The 20,102-nt window shown below is 36.9% G+C and overlaps 11 protein-coding genes across 11 annotated transcripts; 4 read left to right on the top strand and 7 right to left on the bottom strand.

The window, feature by feature from the left end:
• Window positions 1-32: 32 nt before the first annotated feature.
• SFC1 (Sfc1p) lies at window positions 33-974 on the bottom strand (the record flags this gene model as incomplete). The annotated part of the gene is made up of 1 exon (XM_043193906.1): window positions 33-974. One exon carries the CDS (start codon window positions 972-974, stop codon window positions 33-35), a length of 942 nt encoding a protein of 313 aa, XP_043050958.1.
• A 1,740-nt stretch (window positions 975-2,714) lies between these two features.
• CAR1 (arginase) lies at window positions 2,715-3,671 on the bottom strand (the record flags this gene model as incomplete). The annotated part of the gene is made up of 1 exon (XM_043193905.1): window positions 2,715-3,671. One exon carries the CDS (start codon window positions 3,669-3,671, stop codon window positions 2,715-2,717), a length of 957 nt encoding a protein of 318 aa, XP_043050957.1.
• Window positions 3,672-5,111: 1,440 nt separating this feature from the next.
• Window positions 5,112-8,915, top strand: GDE1 (glycerophosphocholine phosphodiesterase; the record flags this gene model as incomplete). Its single annotated transcript, XM_043193904.1, has 1 exon — window positions 5,112-8,915. The coding sequence occupies one exon, from the start codon at window positions 5,112-5,114 to the stop codon at window positions 8,913-8,915; it is 3,804 nt and encodes a 1,267-aa protein (XP_043050956.1).
• Window positions 8,916-9,163: 248 nt separating this feature from the next.
• Window positions 9,164-10,339, top strand: TIP41 (Tip41p; the record flags this gene model as incomplete). The annotated part of the gene is made up of 1 exon (XM_043193903.1): window positions 9,164-10,339. The coding sequence occupies one exon, from the start codon at window positions 9,164-9,166 to the stop codon at window positions 10,337-10,339; it is 1,176 nt and encodes a 391-aa protein (XP_043050955.1).
• Window positions 10,340-10,516: 177 nt separating this feature from the next.
• On the top strand, window positions 10,517-11,296 carry KQ657_003167 (mitochondrial 37S ribosomal protein mS42; the record flags this gene model as incomplete). Its single annotated transcript, XM_043193902.1, has 1 exon — window positions 10,517-11,296. One exon carries the CDS (start codon window positions 10,517-10,519, stop codon window positions 11,294-11,296), a length of 780 nt encoding a protein of 259 aa, XP_043050954.1.
• A 20-nt stretch (window positions 11,297-11,316) lies between these two features.
• Window positions 11,317-12,171, bottom strand: KQ657_003166 (uncharacterized protein; the record flags this gene model as incomplete). The annotated part of the gene is made up of 1 exon (XM_043193901.1): window positions 11,317-12,171. The coding sequence occupies one exon, from the start codon at window positions 12,169-12,171 to the stop codon at window positions 11,317-11,319; it is 855 nt and encodes a 284-aa protein (XP_043050953.1).
• Window positions 12,172-12,380: 209 nt separating this feature from the next.
• On the top strand, window positions 12,381-13,310 carry KQ657_003165 (uncharacterized protein; the record flags this gene model as incomplete). Its single annotated transcript, XM_043193900.1, has 1 exon — window positions 12,381-13,310. The coding sequence occupies one exon, from the start codon at window positions 12,381-12,383 to the stop codon at window positions 13,308-13,310; it is 930 nt and encodes a 309-aa protein (XP_043050952.1).
• Window positions 13,311-13,391: 81 nt separating this feature from the next.
• On the bottom strand, window positions 13,392-15,116 carry URA7 (CTP synthase; the record flags this gene model as incomplete). Its single annotated transcript, XM_043193899.1, has 1 exon — window positions 13,392-15,116. One exon carries the CDS (start codon window positions 15,114-15,116, stop codon window positions 13,392-13,394), a length of 1,725 nt encoding a protein of 574 aa, XP_043050951.1.
• Window positions 15,117-15,612: 496 nt separating this feature from the next.
• Window positions 15,613-16,254, bottom strand: KQ657_003163 (ESCRT-II subunit protein; the record flags this gene model as incomplete). The annotated part of the gene is made up of 1 exon (XM_043193898.1): window positions 15,613-16,254. One exon carries the CDS (start codon window positions 16,252-16,254, stop codon window positions 15,613-15,615), a length of 642 nt encoding a protein of 213 aa, XP_043050950.1.
• A 169-nt stretch (window positions 16,255-16,423) lies between these two features.
• Window positions 16,424-17,053, bottom strand: RPL43A (60S ribosomal eL43 domain-containing protein; the record flags this gene model as incomplete). Its single annotated transcript, XM_043193897.1, has 3 exons — window positions 16,424-16,700; window positions 16,746-16,825; window positions 17,024-17,053. The coding sequence occupies 3 exons, from the start codon at window positions 17,051-17,053 to the stop codon at window positions 16,424-16,426; spliced, it is 387 nt and encodes a 128-aa protein (XP_043050949.1).
• A 463-nt stretch (window positions 17,054-17,516) lies between these two features.
• On the bottom strand, window positions 17,517-20,051 carry GRR1 (SCF ubiquitin ligase complex subunit; the record flags this gene model as incomplete). The annotated part of the gene is made up of 1 exon (XM_043193896.1): window positions 17,517-20,051. One exon carries the CDS (start codon window positions 20,049-20,051, stop codon window positions 17,517-17,519), a length of 2,535 nt encoding a protein of 844 aa, XP_043050948.1.
• Window positions 20,052-20,102: the final 51 nt, after the last annotated feature.

Below are 20,102 nucleotides of genomic sequence, written 5' to 3'. Positions count from 1 at the left end.
ACTACTTGACATCATGATAATAATCAATCGCACTAATTCAACTTGGAAGCAGCAACTTGCTCTGTCTTTGGAGCAGGAGCCAAAACACCCTTCATGAATTCATAGACGGTGAAAGTAACAGCTTGGCCTGGAGCAACTCTCATGATTCTTGGGGTTATACCCTTATACAAAGCATGAACACCATCTTCCTTAATCAATTGCTTACCAATTTTCATGATTCTGACCAAACCATTTTCGTTATTAGCAAAGGTAGTCTTTTGCAACCTAGTCTTAATAGTATCCAAAGGAGCATTAGAAAGAGGTCCCAAGGCACCAGAAATTAAACCAATACAAGATGTTTGCCAGCCAGGTAAGGTTTCAGTACCTTGTCTTTTTTGCAATTCTTCTCTCAACTTAGAGTAAACAGTAAAGTTAACACCTTGGTTAGTTGCTTGTCTGGCAGCAGTTAATGATACACCACGGTATAAGGTCTTAAAACCTTCTTCTTTAACAATGAGAAAAGCAGCATGAGGAGCGTTTCTATACTTTGGAACATCCAAGGGATCTGCCATTGAGTGATGTTGAGCTTGTAATCTAATTTTGACAACTTCCATAGGATTAACCACCATCACAGCTTCAGTGATACCAGCACCAACACCAGCAAGAAAAGTTTTACCAGAGGTAATGGAACCATCTGGACCTCGCAAGAGATCTCTATAGAATTCATAAGACGAGAAACGTAATGCCATCTTTGGAACAATACCAATAACAACCGCACCTAAACCCTTATATAAAGATAAAAAGGTTTCCTTTTGAGCAATGTTAATACCGGTTCTAATAAAGCCCGGTGGTTTTTGCCCAGACTTACGGTACAATTGCATTCTCACTTTAATGGTATCCAATGGGTGGCATACCAATGCTTCAAATAAACCAGCAGTACCACCGGCGATTAAATCGGTAACTGATCTTCCCTTTGACAGTTGTTTAGTAGACATTTTGATTCGATAATGATGGTAATAATACTAATAAAAGTTGCAATGCCGGGAACTGTTACAGTTACTATAAAAACTTCAAATTGCACGAAGATGAAACAAGAGTGATAAAACTGAAAAATATGTCTAGGCCACCTTGAGTATTTATAGGATGCTTCCCCCACAAATTCCAAAGTCCCTTTTCCCCGGACTTTGTTTGCCAAGTCGTGCATATCCTGTGCTTCAGGAGGTGCCGCGGATTCAAATGTCCGGGGGGACAGGCGGAAGTTTGCAAAATTGAATGTTCACGTGAGAATGATGCTAAGGAAGAATCGTGAAAAGACAGGTATACTTAAGAGATAAAATCAATATACTCGTACAAGAGATGACCGTATTGAAGTACGAATACATTACTACCTTCTGATCTAGTCGTTTTTGCTTCCGAGATTTTTATCCATAGTTTTTTGTGAGTGGTGGTGAGAGATGGCTCAATCATGGTGTGGTGGGTTTTGAGGATGACTCGTTAGTCACCGATAACCATAGCCACCTACATACAGGATTGAATTAAAGAAAGTTTGTTATAATCTGGGGTCTATTTAATAGTACGATTAAAGATAGTAGTATCAGAGTACGAAGAGTGGTGATAAAAGTTTTAAGGAAGCCACATATATATTCTATTTCTAGTGGCTAAATCTAAAGGATAAAAGGCAACAATTTTAATCAGAGTTTAAGAAGAGATAAAGAATTAGGAACTTTATCTCATTGGCCAATTATTCGTCGTACACAAAACCTAACGAAGTCTAGTGAATTAATAGTTAACATAATGATTTCCGATTTGATCTCCGAAGTTGCTGATACACTCAAAGGTTGGACTTCTGGACACAGGAAAGTTGGGACAAATTATCCCGTTTGTGCGTATTGGATTTTGTATTGTTCAAAATTGGTTATGGTGCTTTGTGGAGCCCCACATTCGGAGTTTGGGCCAACGTTTACACTAATTGGTTAACCAGATGAAAGGAACCAACATGAGAGAACGAATTGAGTAGTTCTTTGAAACAATGGAAAACCTCAGCTTCAGCTTCAGCGTCAGCTCCTTTCAGTTGTCTTAGAAAAGCTATTACCTTGCGTACACTAAACTGGACTTGGGTGTTGACTCTTATGCAGTGGACATCTTCACTAACCGTTTCTTCAGTTGCAAAATTCTCTAAATTCGTTCGGATTAATATAAGATCCTCATAAATGTAACAAAGGCTTGAATGACTTTGTTTGGATTGTCTGATTAGCCGATTTATCAGCATTAAGAGCAAGAATAAACTCGTGGACAGCATTAATACCGTGCACATTGTATTAACGGAGTTATGGGATAATGAAAAATGACGTGAATGCTACTGTAAACTATTTCTGATATTCTTTCTGTGTACTCATAATCTATTGGTTCTCTTAAACGATGAACGTGAGCGAGACAAGGATGGTCCCCTAATAGTCCTTCATGCAAATATGTGCAATTCAATTGTACTAACAAGAGTACAATGGTTCAGACAGAGGTTAATTAATAGGATAGGTACTATTAAAATATTCTTGTGGGCTTCAAATAATCAATCTCCTTTTTGTATACTACTTTCCGCAGCCACAAAGAATCCCAATTGGGATGGTCCTGGCAGTATAAGGTATAAATCAGTTTCCAGGATTGAGTACATGTATTATGTTAAGATACAAAATGAACCAAATCAAGGTCCACTAACCCATAATACTCGTAATTTATTATTACAACAACGATTCTCCTAAAGCACATCTACCAATAGCACAAGCAGCAGAAACAGTATCTAAAACATGGTTTTCATGTTCTCCCAATAAAGGATTTGTTTCTACAATATCCACACTTGACAACAAACCAGTTGCAGCAACATCTTCGGCAATAAACAAACCTTCTCTGAGAGTTAACCCACCTTGAACACGAGTACCAGTAGCAGGAACAAAGGATGGATCAATGGCATCAACATCATATGATAAATGAATAGGGCAATCTCGCTTAGGGTTAATCTTATCTAAAGCCATTTCAACTACTTTTCCAATACCATATTTATCAACATGGTACATAGAGAAAGCAGCAATATCATATTCCTTCAAGATTTGCTTTTCACCTTTATCCACATCTCTCAATCCAATGTATGCAATCTTACTAGGCTTCAAGTTTTGTGGAACCCAATCAAAACATGGAGGATATGATTCTTTATGGATACCCATTACAAATGACATAGGACAACCATGTAAGTTACCGGAATCAGTCGTAGCTGGCGAATTGATATCAGCGTGTGCATCGATCCAAAGCACACATGTGTTTGGGTTATGTTCTAACATTCCTGAAACAGTGGCAGTACCTATAGAGTGGTCACCACCAATAGTAACTGGTAACCGACCATCTTGGGCGGCATCTTTAACGGCATCATGAATCTTATGACAAACAGAACTCACAACTTCAGCATTTTTAACACCAAACTTATCCTTAATATCACTTTGGAGATCGTTGTAATTGGTTTTACCTAATGGTTCAACTACCTCAGTGTTCCAGCCAAGTTCTTCAACCTGTTGTTTGAAACCTGCCTCCATAATGTATTCGGGACCGAGTTCAACACCATTTTTAGGTTGACCTCCAGAGAATGGAGCCAAAATTATACTAGCATTCTTATTAGGAACGAATTTATATTGTGATGAAGTAGTCATTATTGATAAGCAAAGTAATGAAGAATAATAATATGAATTATTAAGAAGTTGGATGCGATCAGCTTTCTTATTTATACATTTGTCATAAATCAAAATGTTTGCTTCCGTTAATGGCAAGCGGAACACAAACCCGTTCTTTTAAATGAAGGTGGTCTTCGTTAATCTGTGAATTTCAGTCATATAGTGATATTAAATATCAGTGATCCTATATTTGAATAGTATAATAGTTTCAAGCTGAGGGTTGCCATAGTGAAACAACTGTTAATGGCAACCAAGACCGAAGAAGTATTTTCCTATAGTCATGGTGCTACCAAAAAACTCGCAGTTGGTTACCATTTTGGCTTCGATCTTGGTATTCAAGAGTCCGAAACGTTATATATCGGAATAAAACACCGATAGGCAAAATGAGTCGTAGTGTATTGCCTTTAACGGTCGGAGGGGTCAGACATAGGGAAATCACAAAATCTTAAGTATGGGGAATATGGAATCACAGGTAAAAATGTTCAATTGGCTGGGTACGTAGGTCACTAGAACTCACTATCGTATCCCGAACTCCTCCGAATCAGTATTAGAAAACATCGTTTGTATATGAGTACAATGCATGCCTGAGCACAATATATGTATGTATGTATTTATGTATGTTTGGCCGTTGTTTCTTGCTGTTAACGGAATCGTACGAACCATACCTTACTCGGCACAGACGAACGTTAAAGGCAAGTAGACTACAAAAGCCTATTTGTGGAGAAAGACGTCAATGATAGTTTAGTGTATTATGATCACATATTTCAAAAAGGATGGTAATACACTACGTGTTATTATTAAACTGTAATATTATTACCTCATTGCAGTAGAAATAATACCAGTTCTATTATTACTGTTCCCTACTCCTATTTATTACGTGTTTGACATTAGACGTACTAAGAATAATGCAGTACGTCTTAAGTCGGCCAGATTAGTACTGTATTATGTCAAAAATCCACGTGCACATTTGCAGCCGTAAACAAAGTGGCTCTATTTTTACTAGTAACACTACTGGGGTGTAACTATCACTACTACATCTAGTACTACTACAGCCAATAATACTACTCTACTACTAGTAATATACTACAAGTTGTACTCTACTACAAGTTGTACTCTACTACAAGTTGTACTCTACTACAAGTTGTACTCTACTACAAGTTGACTGCACTACTACGTGACACATGTGGTGACACCTTTCCTTATTCTGTCCTCCGTATCATCCATCGCATTCTTTGTGGCATCAGTGCTGATACCAAACGTAATATTTAGACCTATCTACGATAAAGGACATACTCGTGGGGGTTTGATCGATAATAACTATATAACAAGGCCTATTGGCGAAGGTATTCATTTCTTTGGGTACCGGCCGTCACCAAGAGGACCAAGGTATTGGTGGCGAGATAAAGGACGTGACCGATTATGAAGTTCGGTAAGACATTGATCTCTCATCAGATCCCGCAATGGCTGGTTTATTACATCAACTATAAGAAGTTAAAGAAACTTATCAAACCCATAGATAGAGTGACTGATTATGATAAGATTGAAAACAATCAATTATCCCAAGTGCCGGATTTAATCAATGATACCTTGAGTAACTTTTATGTCAACTTGAATGAAGGCATTGAAGTGGTTGACCAATTCTTTAATACCAAGTTCTTTGAATATAACAAAAGACTTGCAAGAGTAGTGGAACTTCTTAATTATAAAGAAACACCTGGTGGTTCCATTATATCTTTTGAAGTTATTGATAATCAATTGGAATTGAATGAAATCTTGACAAATTTAGTGGAATTAAAGAACAAAGTTCATAATTTGAAGTGGTTTGGGAATTTGAATAATAAAGCTATTATAAAAATTTTAAAGAAATTGGATAAGAAATTATCGGTATTAATCAATTTGGATATTGATACGGAAATTTCCTTACAAAATAGTAACAAACAGCTTTATATAACCAAAAAGTTCAATGAGCTTGCCTTTGCTAATCAACAAAATTTGGATAAACTGTTGGAATTAATTAACAACGTCATTCAGTTGTTAGGTAATCAAGAAATCCCATCAAATATTGATCTTTCCGTGATTGACAAAATTCAACAAAACGATGGTACATCATTAACGGTTGATCTTTTCAATGGATGTACTCAAAAGCTTATTTTAACGTATCTTCTGAATGCTGTGATTTCAAATGCTCCTCAATCGATAGATTTCATCTTCAAGTATTTATGTGATAACTTCCCTGAACTGCCATTACTGAATAAGTTAGATTTGAATAATCGGACATTTTTCCATAAATTAATGGTCTATTTGGGTGATATTGGTGAGAAAGAGTTCCCTGTAGTTGGACCTTCAAATCTTAGTTTTGATACTGTTTTCCCCCAGTTTACAAAGCATAGCGTTGAAGATACTTCCCATTATTCTTTGAATCCAAAATTTCTCAATGCTTTGAAAGGTTTGAACTATTTCTTGAGTCAAATTAAAGACCCTAAACTAAGGGCAACTTTAATGGCACAGGATTTTTATTTGAAAACTTGTATTCATTATACTTCTCAATATGGACTCAAAGATTTCATTCGACTTTTATTCCATTACATTGTTGATGAATGGTCCATTAAATTGACTTCAATGGATAATTTGAAATTTTGGAACGATAAAGAAAGTTTAACTCCTTTGCATTTATCAATAATTTCCAATAATCCTGTGACAACTAAGTTTCTTATAATGTATTCCAATTCAGTACACCAGTTGGGTAAATGCTCCAAATTGCTACTTTTAGCTGTGAGATTAAACTGTGATACAGATATTATAAAAGATCTTTTATATCTTGGTGGTATCCAGATAAACTATACTGATGCTGAACATAACTATGAAACTGCTTTGTACATTGCAACAAAGCACAATTATGTCGAATTGGTCGAATACCTCTTAGAGAATGATGCTGATACTGAAGTACCGGAAAGTATATTTGGATGGACTCCTATCTTTATTGCATCAGCTGAAGGATATGAAACCATAGTGAAACTTTTGTTACAATATGATGCAAAGTTTTCATTCACTGATGATCTGGGTTGGTTACCTATAGAGCATGCTACTTTAAGAGGTCATTTGAAAATTGCAGACTTATTACGTCCTGAAAACTCAGATATCTTACTTTATGATATTAATATTCCCCAGAACAATTTGAACAGAATGAAAGCTTCATCGTCATATAAAGAAGACTCTAGTGGGAATGAAAGTCCAAGTGCTCTGCCAGGTGCAATGAGTACATCATCAATTGATAAATTACCTGAGACTTCCAAGGTTGCATTGGCTGAGGTTTATAAGCAATTGAAATCAAATACCAATCTGCCTTCAATATCTCGTTCCAAATCCCCTAATAATAGAAGGAAGAAGCTTAAACCTGTTAAATCCTTTGGACATAAGTATTTGAATGAAGGAGAATCTGTCGTGTTGATTACCCTTGGTACTACTGATTTAAGAGATACTTCAGAGGTGATTCAATTGAACAAAACCAACCTCATGAAGTCATTTAATATTGAATTGGATATTGCTTTATCATTATCTATAATGCCTGTTCATCAGAAAACAGGAGAATTATTGGCAGTTTCTCCGGTGATTATTGATTTACCACTTGATGAAGGTCATGGGGTTGCTTCAGATCCAATTACTTTTAAATTCAAAGAAGGAATTAAATTGGAAGATATAATTGTTACTTTTGATTTGGTACCCACTTATCAAATAGTTAATACCACAACTGTCCACAGCAGTAATGGAGCTTCATCTCCTGTTTTAGGTCGAGCTGTGGCCATGTTACGAGATTGTTATACCAGGATTGGGAGACATATGCGTTCATTGAATAATAAAATCACTCTACCCATTATTGAAAGTATGAGTCTCAAGGTATTAGGGACCATTAACTTTGAGTATCTATTTGTTGAACCATTTAGTCATCCGTTAATGAAGACGGATAGATCAGGAACTTATTGGAAGAAATTGGTAAGTACAAGAGTCATTGGTCATAGAGGGTTAGGAAAAAATGAAGTGAATCGTCAATCATTACAATTGGGCGAGAATACCGTGGAATCGTTCATTGCTGCTGCATCATTAGGAGCATCATATGTTGAATTTGATGTTCAATTGACTAAAGATTTTGTGCCCGTTGTGTATCATGATTTCACAGTAGCTGAATCTGGAGTTGATATTCCAATGCATGCTTTAACGGCTGAACAATTTTTACATTTAAGTGATAACAATCTGCATCAAAAGAAACGAATTACTGTTGATGATACTCATATTGATATAAAGCAACCATTAATCAAAAGGGTTCCCAGTCCTACGATATTTTCCGAATCTTCTTCCCCAATTGCATTAACTAGTGATTCACTTGAAGAGGCAGGATTAGACCCGAATGGGAATGGGACTAGTCCATCCAAAGCTCGAGGTTTATCGAGTTATCAAAGCTCTCCCAGTTTCTTTTCAAGTACTAAGGAGTCCAAAGAAGGCAATGATGAAATCGATAAAGAGTTTAGAGATCAATTTAATTTCAGAATGAAATTAACAAAGACTTGGAAAGATAAAGGATTTAAAGGGAACGCTAGAGGGTTTTCGATTGCTTCTAATTTCGTTACCTTGAAGGAATTGTTTAGAAAGTTACCTCAAAATGTTGGGTTTAACATTGAATTGAAATATCCAATGCTTGATGAAGCCCAACATGAAGACATGGGAGAAATCGCTATTGATTTGAATTATTATATTGATACTATTTTGAAGGTGATTTATGAAGAGAATACTTCCAATAGAGACATTTTATTTTCTTCCTTTCATCCGGATATTTGTGTTCTTTTACTGTTGAAACAACCAAGCATGCCTATATTATTTTTAACTGAAGCAGGTACAGAGTTCATGGCTGACATTAGGGCCAGTTCACTTCAAAATGCTATTAGATTTGCAAAGAATTGGAACTTATTAGGGATCGTATCAGCTGCTGGAGCACTTGTACGTACTCCAAGATTGACTCAAGTAGTAAAGTCATCGGGGTTGGTCTGTGTTACCTACGGGGTTGAGAATAATGATCCGGAGTTGGTGAAGATCCAAATGAGAGCTGGAGTTGATGCAGTGATTGCTGATAGTGTATTAGCAGTTAGAGATGGATTAAGAAGTGATGTGCTGACATTGAAGGGGTTAGAAGATAGTTCTGGTTCTGAAGAGACAACAGAGAAGTATACATAGTATGCTTCACACCAAACACTAGACTAGATAGGCTACAGACAAGTACAGACTACAATGTAGACTACTATAGTTGAATACATGATTATATGGATCGAATCTAGCTGTAGTAGTATTGTGGGTGGGTCTAAGCAGGTTTCGTCAGCGACATACACTACCCCGGAATCTGGTAGCGCGTAGAGAATCTCCGTACTTAATAACTTTCAGGCAGTGTAGTCAACTACTTATTTATGTGAGCGATACTCATCAGCATGGAGGAATCAAATAAAGACAATAACAATCGTAAACAGCGACAGACATTTGCTAAGCCGTTTCTGGTAGGTTCCATCAATGCCATTGAAGTGACCCAGGCCAGGGAAATGAGTAGACTTCATACCATTGGTAGACTCCCTGCTAGAGGAAGTAAGTTAGATGTGAAGCATAATACCTCAAGTAGTAGTACAACTGCTGATACAAGTAGTACAAGTAGTACTACTTCTACGAGATCTATTACATCCACTGGTTCCAGTTCCATTGTCTCCACTTCAACCGACTTCACTTCCACTAGCACTACTCCCACGCCCACAGTATCTGTCCCTGCCAAATCTCATCAAGGAGCATGCACTAACCCCCAATGCAATTGTTGTGGACAAGTGATCATCCCCTCGCCACAAGCAGTGTTCCCTATCAAGGAAGAGCCATCTATTAGTGTGAATGATTGGAGTATATTCAGCGTGAAGAGACCCATATTGAATTCTGTTGAGATTGACACCTTGAATGATACCAGGTTTGAGTTCCCCTTACCCGAGATGATTTTTGGTCACAGTTTAATGAGGATTATCCATGAACCTTCTGGGTTACACATTGAATTCAATGCTGTAGATGCTTTAGATTCGCTAGAGTCAGATTCCAATTTAAAAGTCAGTTATCATGAAGAATGGCTAGAGGCTAGAAAGAAGAAGAAGGAAGTTAAAAAGGATTTGGATGTCTTGAAATCTTATGATTGGACCTATTCTCCAAACTATAAAGGTTCCACGTCATTAGCGTTCATTCCAACTAACGATAAACAAATCCCTATAGATCGCTTGTTACAGCCGGACCCCATATTATTCTTTGATGAATGTGTGCTATACGAAGATGAATTAGGTGATAATGGCATTGGGATCCTCTCTACCAAAATAAGAGTAATGCCCACGTGTTTGTTACTCTTATGTCGGTTCTTCTTGAGAATAGACGGAGTCATCTTTAGAATACGAGACGTACGGATTTTCATTGATTTGGAAACTAATCAAGTCTTGAGAGAATATAAATTACAAGAAATGGCCTATAGCGAAGTAGTGAAATTGGTAACGGGGAAAACTGATCCTAAAAAACTTTTTAGAGACTCCAATTGGGTGGCTAACAATATCCTGGTGATTCTGGTGACCACAGAAATAGCAACAGTATAATATAATACAGTAGTATATTAGTATGGTAGTAGTATGTCAGTTTATGGCACGGTATTTATGCTTTAATAGTCTTGGTCAAAACAAATCGTGCGCTTACCGATATTTTGGTTCTAAAATTTTTCAATCAAGCCAACTACCAACCATCCAGGCTACCTTACCATACTATTACCATAGATAATGTTCAACACGTCCAAGAGCATAGCAAGACGAACTGTCCAATCAAGTAGGAGACTCATACATGAGGTTCCTCATTTAAAGAACGGAAAACAGTTTGCCCAACAAGGTATTGAAGGCTTATACACACCCCAAGGGTTTCAAACTGGTTGGACTGATTATCAACGGTATTTAACCACAAATTTAACCTTATTAACCAATGGGACTGAAAATGAATTGAAAACTCCCTATCAGATTCTTTTAAACACTGCCAAACAAACTACAGAACAGCACGTGTATCATTTTGCATCTCAAGCTCATAATAATCACTTTTATTTCGATCAATTGGCTGATAAAAGTGAAGCATCCAAAACTCAACCTTCGAGATTATTCTTTGAAAAATTGGCCTCTTTAGATCACTCCGATTTAAATAGTTTTAGAGATGAATTCTTGTTGGCAGCAGATTCAATGTTTGGCCAAGGTTGGGTGTTTTTGGTGGAATTGCCTGATAAGTCATTGAAGATTCTCAGATGTCATAATGATGGTACACCATATTACTATGGTAAGAATCAAAGCTTGGATTTGAATGGAGGGGTCGATGAAGGTAGCTTTGAGTATTTAAACAACATCAAGAAATTGGCTAAAAACTCTGCAAGGGATTATACCTTACCTCTTTTAGGTGTTAGTTGTTGGGATCATTCATATGTTAAAGATTATGGTCTCACAGGCAAAGCGGATTACTTGACCAACTTTTGGGATTGCATTGATTGGAGTGTCATCAATAAGAGAATCTTTGAGGTTTAGACATAATCATACCCTCGACGTTACTCTTTTTCTGTAAATAGTTTCATAGATAATTCACCAAAATCTATCATTAATAAATCTTTATAGGACATATCTCGTATTGAAGTTTCGGATATAACCTGCTGATTCCTTTCTAAAGCAATCAGTACTGTTTCGCATTGGGTTATTATCGCCAATAGTTCCTTATCTGTAGCCCAATTAATGGGTAAACTGGAGACTAGGGTAGGTAATAATTGACAGAGAATTGATAAATGACCCCAGCTCTTTAATAATGAGTTTATTATAGTCTTGATATCTGTTTCCTTAGCTGCATATTGCAATTGATGTTGTTGTATCAGTTGTTCCTTGAAATCACGATATCGTTGTTTAACTACTTGGAGTCGTTGGTTATCATCATGGAAGGATTCCATCTTGGGTATCACCAGATGTTTAACCATATCGTTGACCTGTAACCTCTTGGTGGTGACTTCAGAAGAGATTTGATGGAGTTCTTTGTTGACTTGTATGAGATGTTTCAAGGTACCTGATTCTAGTCCATACATGTGTTGAAGATGTTGGTGGATCAGGGTCTCTGTAGTGGTTGATTGATTCTGATGCACTGCTCTTAAAGTCGGCACTACAACGTGTAAATAACGATAGAGAAGATCTTGGGTCTTGAAAGCTTCGTTCTGCACTTGAATCAACTGTTCAAGGGGTTCATCTTGTCTTTGTATATCGGAGTAGGTATCTTGAATATGTTGATAGTCTGTGTTAATCTGTTGTTCCAGTTGCAGCTTAAGTTGTTGACGACATTGAAGATACTGCAACCGGTTGATTTTGATTAGAAGTTTATGATGTAGATCAGCATATTGTTGCTCCAATGACGAGATCTCCATAATACAAGTATACGTATGTATATAGTTATACTTTCTGTGGGTATTACAGTTGTGTATCCAAAGTTATTATAGTTGTGATTAAGTTCCTGTATATACTTTTTGAATTTTTCGGTGGTTTGGACACTACTGTGAGTTAAGTTCAACACTGCAAAATGCAGTAACCCTTTCACCTTAGTATACCTACTCTAACAATCTCCACTCTTCATAACATGTCAGTTTCACTCGTCAAGGAAAAGCTACTTGCAGTGGCACATTCAGGAGCTTATTCTCTGTTTACTCCGTCGGAAACACGTGCTCTTGCAGGACAATTAGATGTGTTTCTCCGAGACCATTCATCAGACAAACTTACACCACTCGAATACTACGATTTATTGGAACTACAATTCTACCTAACACTTATCAGTAACGAAGATAAGAAGGCCAAGAGTATTTTGGATCAATTGCAGGACCAATTCTCCAGCAAGGACTCTCAACGACTCAAACTTATGAAGTCTATTTATTTGGAAGCCATTGGCCAATCGACTGAAGCCATAGAGGCTCTTAAGGGTAATAAAGATGAAATGAGATTAGCCAGAAGAATGGCTACGTTTGCCAGGAAAGCAGATAATAATGAAGGATATATTAAGAATCTTGTGTCTTATTTGGATCTTCAACCTCTGGATACGATGGCATGGGATGAATTATCTTTTGAGTATTCCAAAGTGGGTGCTTATAATAAGAGCGTATTTTGCCTTGAGGAGATTGTCCTTCAAGATCCATTGGCTTATCAGTGTTTCTATAAGATTGGCTTGAACAATTACTATTGGGGTAAACAGTTGATGGAAGGGCTTTGGGGGTCGTCGTCTCAGGGTCAACCAAAGAAGGAGAAGATCGTGACGTTGATTACAGTATTGAGTAGTGCTCGCGATAACTGGTTGAGATGTATTGAGATTTTCCCTAAACATACAAAGAGCTGGGTAGGGATTTATTTGATACTGAATGAATCATTCATACTTAAGTTGAACAAGTGGGTCCATATAAGGGAAGTGGAGCAGTTTATAAGTCACAGTAGACAGTTGACTATTAAGGCAGAATCAACTATTAAAAAACTTGAAGGTATTTCCGATGATAATACATTCCATGAACTTATTAGTATATAGCAAAGTGTATAATGCATGCAATAAACTATTAGTGTATAATGTATCTTTATCTAGTGTTAATAATATATATATATATATATCTTAGAACTCTCCCTTGGAATTCAAGTCTTCGGCTTCGCTAATATGTTCCAATACTCCTGAAGCAGCAGCCACTAACCCTAAGAAAGGCTTAGAAGGATCCAAGACCTTGGATAAATATTCTGGATGATATTGAGTACCAACAAAAAACTTGTGATCTTTCAATTCAATGATTTCCATTCTGGTTTCTGTTTCATCCTTACCAATGAATTTCAAACCCTTTGATTCAATTTGAGAAATCAATTTGGGGTTCACTTCATATCTGTGCCTGTGTCTTTCTAAAACAGATTCACTTCCCCCGTATAACTTTCTTAATTTAGACCATTGGGAATCTTCAACAAATTTAGTCAGATGAATACCTAATCTCATAGTGCCACCCAATTTCACTTGATCAACATCAGGCATGTAAACCACAGAAGCAGTTTCTTCGTTGGCTTTAGGATCAAATTCCATTGATGTGGAATCCTTCACTCCAAGAATATCTCTAACGAATTCAATAACTGCAATTTGTAATCCTAAACAAACTCCCAAATATGGAACATCATTCTCTCTAGCAAATTTGGCAGCTGCTACCATTCCTTCAATACCTCTTGAACCAAATCCTCCAGGAACTAAAATTCCGTCTGCTTGACAAACATGATGCCATGCTTTATGATAATTGGCCAAATTGGATTCCTTTGTTTCTTCTTCCAAATCTGAAGATTCAACCCAGTCAATCTTCAATCTTCTATGAACTCTCATAGATGAATGTTCCAAGGCCTTGATCACGGATAAATAAGAATCCTTCAAATGAGTATATTTCCCAACCAAAGCAATAGTAACGGTTTCAAAAGATCTATCATGAGCTGATGTCAATTGTTTCCATTTACTTAATAAAGCTTCACCCTTAGCAACGTCTTCCTCGGCAGCTGGGGTTGTGATGTTCAATTTCTTAGTTAAATATTTCATCATTCTTTGCTCTTTCAATAAAAGTGGCACATGATAAGTGGAATTGACATCATGAACTGCAATGACTTGTTCTGGTCCAACATGACAAAACATCCCGATTTTTTCAATGGTAGCAACTTCTAATTCTTCTTGACATCTACAAGCAATCATATCTGGTGTTAACCCTAAAGATCTTAAATCCTTAATAGCAGCTTGAGTAGGTTTAGTCTTTTGTTCACCATGGATAACTGGAACTAAAGAAACATGAATCAAGGCAAAGTTATCTTGACCAACTCTAAATTGAAATTGTCTTAACGCTTCAACAAATGGTGCCGATTCAATATCTCCAACAGTACCACCCAATTCAATTATGCAAACTTCCGGTTCTAATCCAGTATCATCAACTGGAATCTTGGCTACTCTCTCAATCCAATCTTGAATAGCATTGGTGATATGAGGAACCACTTGAACAGTCTTACCCAAATAATCACCGTTCCGTTCCTTTTGAATCACATGAGAATAAATTTTACCTGTGGTGATGTTATGGTTTCTGGTTAAGGTGATGTTCAAGTATCTTTCGTAGTTACCCAAATCCAAATCAACTTCACCTCCATCGTTTAATACAAAACATTCTCCATGTTCTAAAGGTGACATGGTCCCAGCATCGATGTTCATATAAGGGTCAATTTTAATTGAGGTGACTCTTAATCCAAGGGTTTTGAAGAGTAACCCAGTAGATGAAGCTAACACTCCCTTACCAATACCAGAGATAACACCTCCAGATACAACGACGTACTTCATCTTGATCAGCTGTGTTTTCTTTTTTTTCTATTTCCTACAGGCACTAAATTTATGCCCTCCTAAATATATAATTTAGCGGGAAGGAAGAAGTTGTAAGACATTGAAGGAAATGAGTGGCACCAGGTTCATTTATAGGTGCGAGTCGCGATGAGATGGAAAAATTTAGACTTCCCAAATAGGAAGCGTGTGAGTAAATTGACTATAGCATTACTCACGACAGGCAGTCGCAATAATATCTACAGTATTGCTACAACAGTAGCACTATTACAGTGTTACTATTACACGTATATACATTGCATATACGCTGTCCTGTTACACATGTTTGCTGGTCTATACACAACAATTCAATAATGAAAGTTGTACCTCGCTAGCATAGTAATTTCTGTAGCCCAGCTTATTGCTGATCACCATACCTCAAATTGGTAAAAGTGTCTTGGGCATCTACAAAAGTATCAGTAGAATGTATCATGCATTGGTATTGTTGCGTTGGTCTTGTCTATATGAATTTAACTCCTCCAATCTCTCCATCCTCCATAATTAACTGCGTTCTTCCTTGTTTGACCATTGATCGAAGTATCCTTATCATGACTGAGGAATCAATGTTCCGTAACGATTCAGGTAACCCCAATTCGTTAGAACTAGTCAATTCAAATATAGTGAACACAGTCCCCGTTTGTCCTGTATCATTCATATGGTTATAAAGACAAGAAGCCCATTCCAGTAATGGTTTCCACCATACAAATATTCCTTCATCCTTTTTCTTCACATTGATGTACTCTGCTTTATGAAGTTTATTAACTAGATATTTGAATATAATGCTCTTGAACTCGTCATTTACTTGTCGATCAATACTTTTATTCTCAAATATACTCGGTAACTGGTCCAACTTCAATTGTGAATTCTGACTAGTCAAAGGCAAGCCTGCTTGCGATAGACTGGTGACTCGATAGTGTTGGCAGTAGTTGAGTATCAAATCACTCCATGACTCCAATTGTTTCTCTTGGACCGTTAAGTTGGGCTGCTTGGTATAAAGCGGTGGGAATGAGTGAATCTTGGGGAATATGAAAGGTTCCGCCATACTAGGTGCTATAGTACATGTAGTCTTGATCAAGTAAGTAAACACCTTATCATATTTCATATTGTAATAAACTGGTTGCGCGCTACCATGTTATCGCTACTGGATGAGAAAAGTTTACCATTACTAAACAGTCTTACATATTCCCTTTACCCATAATAAAAGATTTTACATTATACAGATATTAACCAAAAGTATTAAATAGGACAATTATGTATCTATAGTAGCCAATTTAAGCTTCAGCCATATCTCTCAAACGTCTGATGGTAGATCTGACGGTGGCAGCAGCAGCAGTGGAAACAGTGTAAGCACCACCAGCAACAGTCTTCTTACAAGACTTACAAGACCAGATACCAGCAGCACCTCTTTGGACAGTTCTCTTACCACAGAATGAACAGTCGTACTTGGCGTGTTGTTGGACTTCCATCTTCTTGGTTTGTCTTCTCAAGGAAGAACCATATCTGACACCAAACTTACCGGTGATACCAACCTTCTTAGTTCTCTTAGTCCTATTAAAGTTTGTTAGTATAAAGTAATCAGGGTCATTGGGTTACTGTTGACATTTCAAGTACCACTGGTCAAGCCATATAATGAAAATATATCGAGTAGGAAGTAATGCCTTGGATAAATAATGCTATAACGCTTTAGTTTAGCATAGAATAATTTCAATGCAATAGGAATGGAGTTAATAGGTAATTATATGGGTTTATAACTTTCCAAAAGTCATCGTATTTTATTCTGGATTGATGGGAGTTACAGATAAAAGTTAATCTCCACTATTAATTGTAACGTTATCATTCTCTCGTTCTTTCAAGCATACTATTCAATGTACAACAACATCAAACACTAATTCAACATACATTCTTAGATAATATTACTGTATGGTCTAAACAAAAGAGCAGTATGTTTAGCAGTATAGATATTTAAGAATCAAATTTTTTGAAAAATTGTTCCCAAGGGAATGGATTTTTCCTCCATCCCACAATAATGGGAGGTATGCAGGATTTTGTATGGGGATAGTACGAATTTTATGGTGTGTGCTACCATAATCCTCTATTATGCTGGACTAGTGTTTGAAAATTTTCTCGTCTTTATTGGTATACACACGTAGTTAAGTAATAGTCCTGTACGCAGTCACATAGATGTCATCACGTGAATGTCTAATATAGGTCTAAACCCTACTTTGGATTCTATAGCGATATTACTATAGTGGTAGTATACCGTATAACCTTTCATATTAATTTCCAGCAGTTGCATTATATAGTAAATACCTATAAAAACCCACGAGCCAAACCCTCACCTATGAGCTCAACTCTCTATTTAATTTATTGTATAGGTGGGAACAACAATGTCGGCTCCATCTCTGCATCTTCATCTCCACTATCCAATTCATTTAGGTCAACGTTGGGGGCAGCATTTTGATTAGGGAATACCGCAGGTTGGTCAATTTGTGGGGTATTAGGTTGAAGATCTGTACCTCTAGGGTGAAGATTGGAACCCCGTTGTGTAATTCGTAAACCACCTTCTTCGTCTCGTTGACCACCACCATTTGGAACATTATCTTGTCTCAAAGCCATTCTTCGCATGAAATTGAATTGTTGAGCATATTCCTGAAACCCTGTCATGTTGACGGGTGTATCTGGTTGTTGATTGGGTTGAATTTGCATCATTCCAAGTTGTGGAGCTGCGCCTTGAGCTTGCGCTTGACCTGCTGTATCAGTCTGTTGCTCCAAAATTCCCTGTTGAGCCTGAAGTAGTCTGTTGAAATGCTCCCGCATCTCATTGGGATTCATGTTACCCTGATTTAGTTCTCTAAATATTTCCCTGTTTATAGCAGCCATTTCAGGGTTCTGCTGCATTTCAGGAGCCGCCATTAATCTGAACCGTTGCCTCATGAAATTCCGAAGATTTCTATCACCATTTGCAATACCACTGCCATTACCATTAGTACTTTCAACAGTATCCATATTGGTAGTAGTATCATTATTATTAGTAGTAGCAGTATCGTTATCTTCCTCCATCATTTCATCTGGAAGGACGCCTTGACGATCGTTACCCATTATAGCTGCTGCTGCTGCCGCTGCGGCCATGACATTTTGTCCATTCATGAATCGTCTTCGACGATCTTGAACAGCATTCATATCATTACCATGTTGGACGTTAAAATGACCATCAGTCAGTACCATATTCAAGTGTTGACGTAATTGATTCACACCATTTCCAGAGAAAACGCAAAATTGGTTCTTTTGTTGTTCACTAAAATCAGCTGGGGGGTCACGGCAATATTGAGTTATCTCCCTTCTGAGAAATGCATGTATGCCTGTCAAAGACAAATGAGTTAACTTAGGACAATTGTTCAACAATACTTGTATTGGTCCCAAAGATAAATTTGTGCAATATGATAAGTGAATTCTTTCAAGACAATCTTGTTCTCCACGACGACGAACCAATTCCATAATACCCGTATCCGATATTAAATTGCATTTGACTAAACCAATACGACGTAACCGAGGTAAGTTTGCCAATTCCACTAACGTCCAATCTGTTAATTGAGAGCAACAGGCAAGATCAATGTATTGTATTCTGTGACATGATCTTACAAGTGATGCAACTCCAAAATCCGTAATTGAAGCACAATGACCTAAATGAACATAATGTAGACTTCTACCCAATTGACTTAATGCTCTTAAGGAAGCATCTGTAATTTGCATGCATTTGGATAAAACAACATTTCTAAGTCTGGGTGCACAAATAACCAATTTTTCAACCAATTTATCTGTTATAGCATTACATCCGGTAATGTCAACAATACGTAATTTCTCCAAGCAATATTCATCAGGTAGAAGCTCCAATAATTGATCAGTTATACCTGCTGCATTACTAATTCTGAATTCTCTCAATTGAAGTAAACTAGAAAACACTGATCTCAAGTGTTTATTAGTTACATTAGGACAATTATGTAAATCAATCTCCACCAATGATTTACAATTTTCATGCATAGCCAAAATAGTTTCATCGGTGATCTTCTCCGAGTTATTGAATTTCAATCGTTTCAACATTGGACATGAACGAATAAGATTTATTATAGAAGACTCACTAACTTTGCCACACCCTGGAGCATATAAACCTTGTAAACGTTTACAATTGGCTGCCAAAGTATCTATGATTTCATCTCTAACATCTGCGACTCCTGTAAGATCAATTGATTGAAGTCTTTCGCAATTTTGGAGTACTTGAGTTATTGGTTTATAGGTTAATTTGTTACAATTAACTAAAGTCAATCGTTCCAATTTTGGACAACCAGTGAATAAGGATAGAAGATGATCATCAACTAATTTTGTCATGAATGATAAGTTTAATCTTTTTATGAATAACCGATAATCCCAATGGGTTTTCTCTCTTGGTAATTCCATGATTTCTTTGATATATTTAAAAGAATGATCATTTTGCATATTTGGACGGAACCAAAGAATTTCAATGATTAAATCTGCAAATTCTCGGCATACTGTTAATAAAGCATAAAGATCTTTTCGATCTAAATAATGAAAGATTTGAAGTAACACTTCTGTTGGAAGATTTAGTAAACGAGATTTCTCATAGTTTAACTGTTGAATCTTACTCCGATGGCCGTCAGATAACCGACGTTTTGTTATTAAAGAATGTTTCAATTCTGTATAGTCATCGCTTCCATCGGCATCATCCATGAATTTCTTGATGAATCTGACCCCACTACCTGAACGAGGATTAGATGAAGATTTAAGATGGGGGAAGTTGTCTTCTCTGCTAGAGCACTTTTCAAGAACCACAGGAGCAGGTTGCATCGCAGAAGGTTCGTCATCTATACTTGTAGGAGAACTCATATTAGTAATAGATGCCCGTATTAAGATCGAATCAATCGGATCAACAAAATC

The sequence above is a fragment of the Scheffersomyces spartinae genome (genome assembly GCF_019049425.1).
Source record: "Scheffersomyces spartinae strain ARV_011 chromosome Unknown scaffold_3, whole genome shotgun sequence".
NCBI lineage: Eukaryota > Fungi > Ascomycota > Pichiomycetes > Serinales > Debaryomycetaceae > Lizanozyma > Lizanozyma spartinae.
The sequence above is the reverse complement of the archived record's forward strand: the minus strand, read 5'-3'. Positions and strand labels throughout refer to the sequence as shown.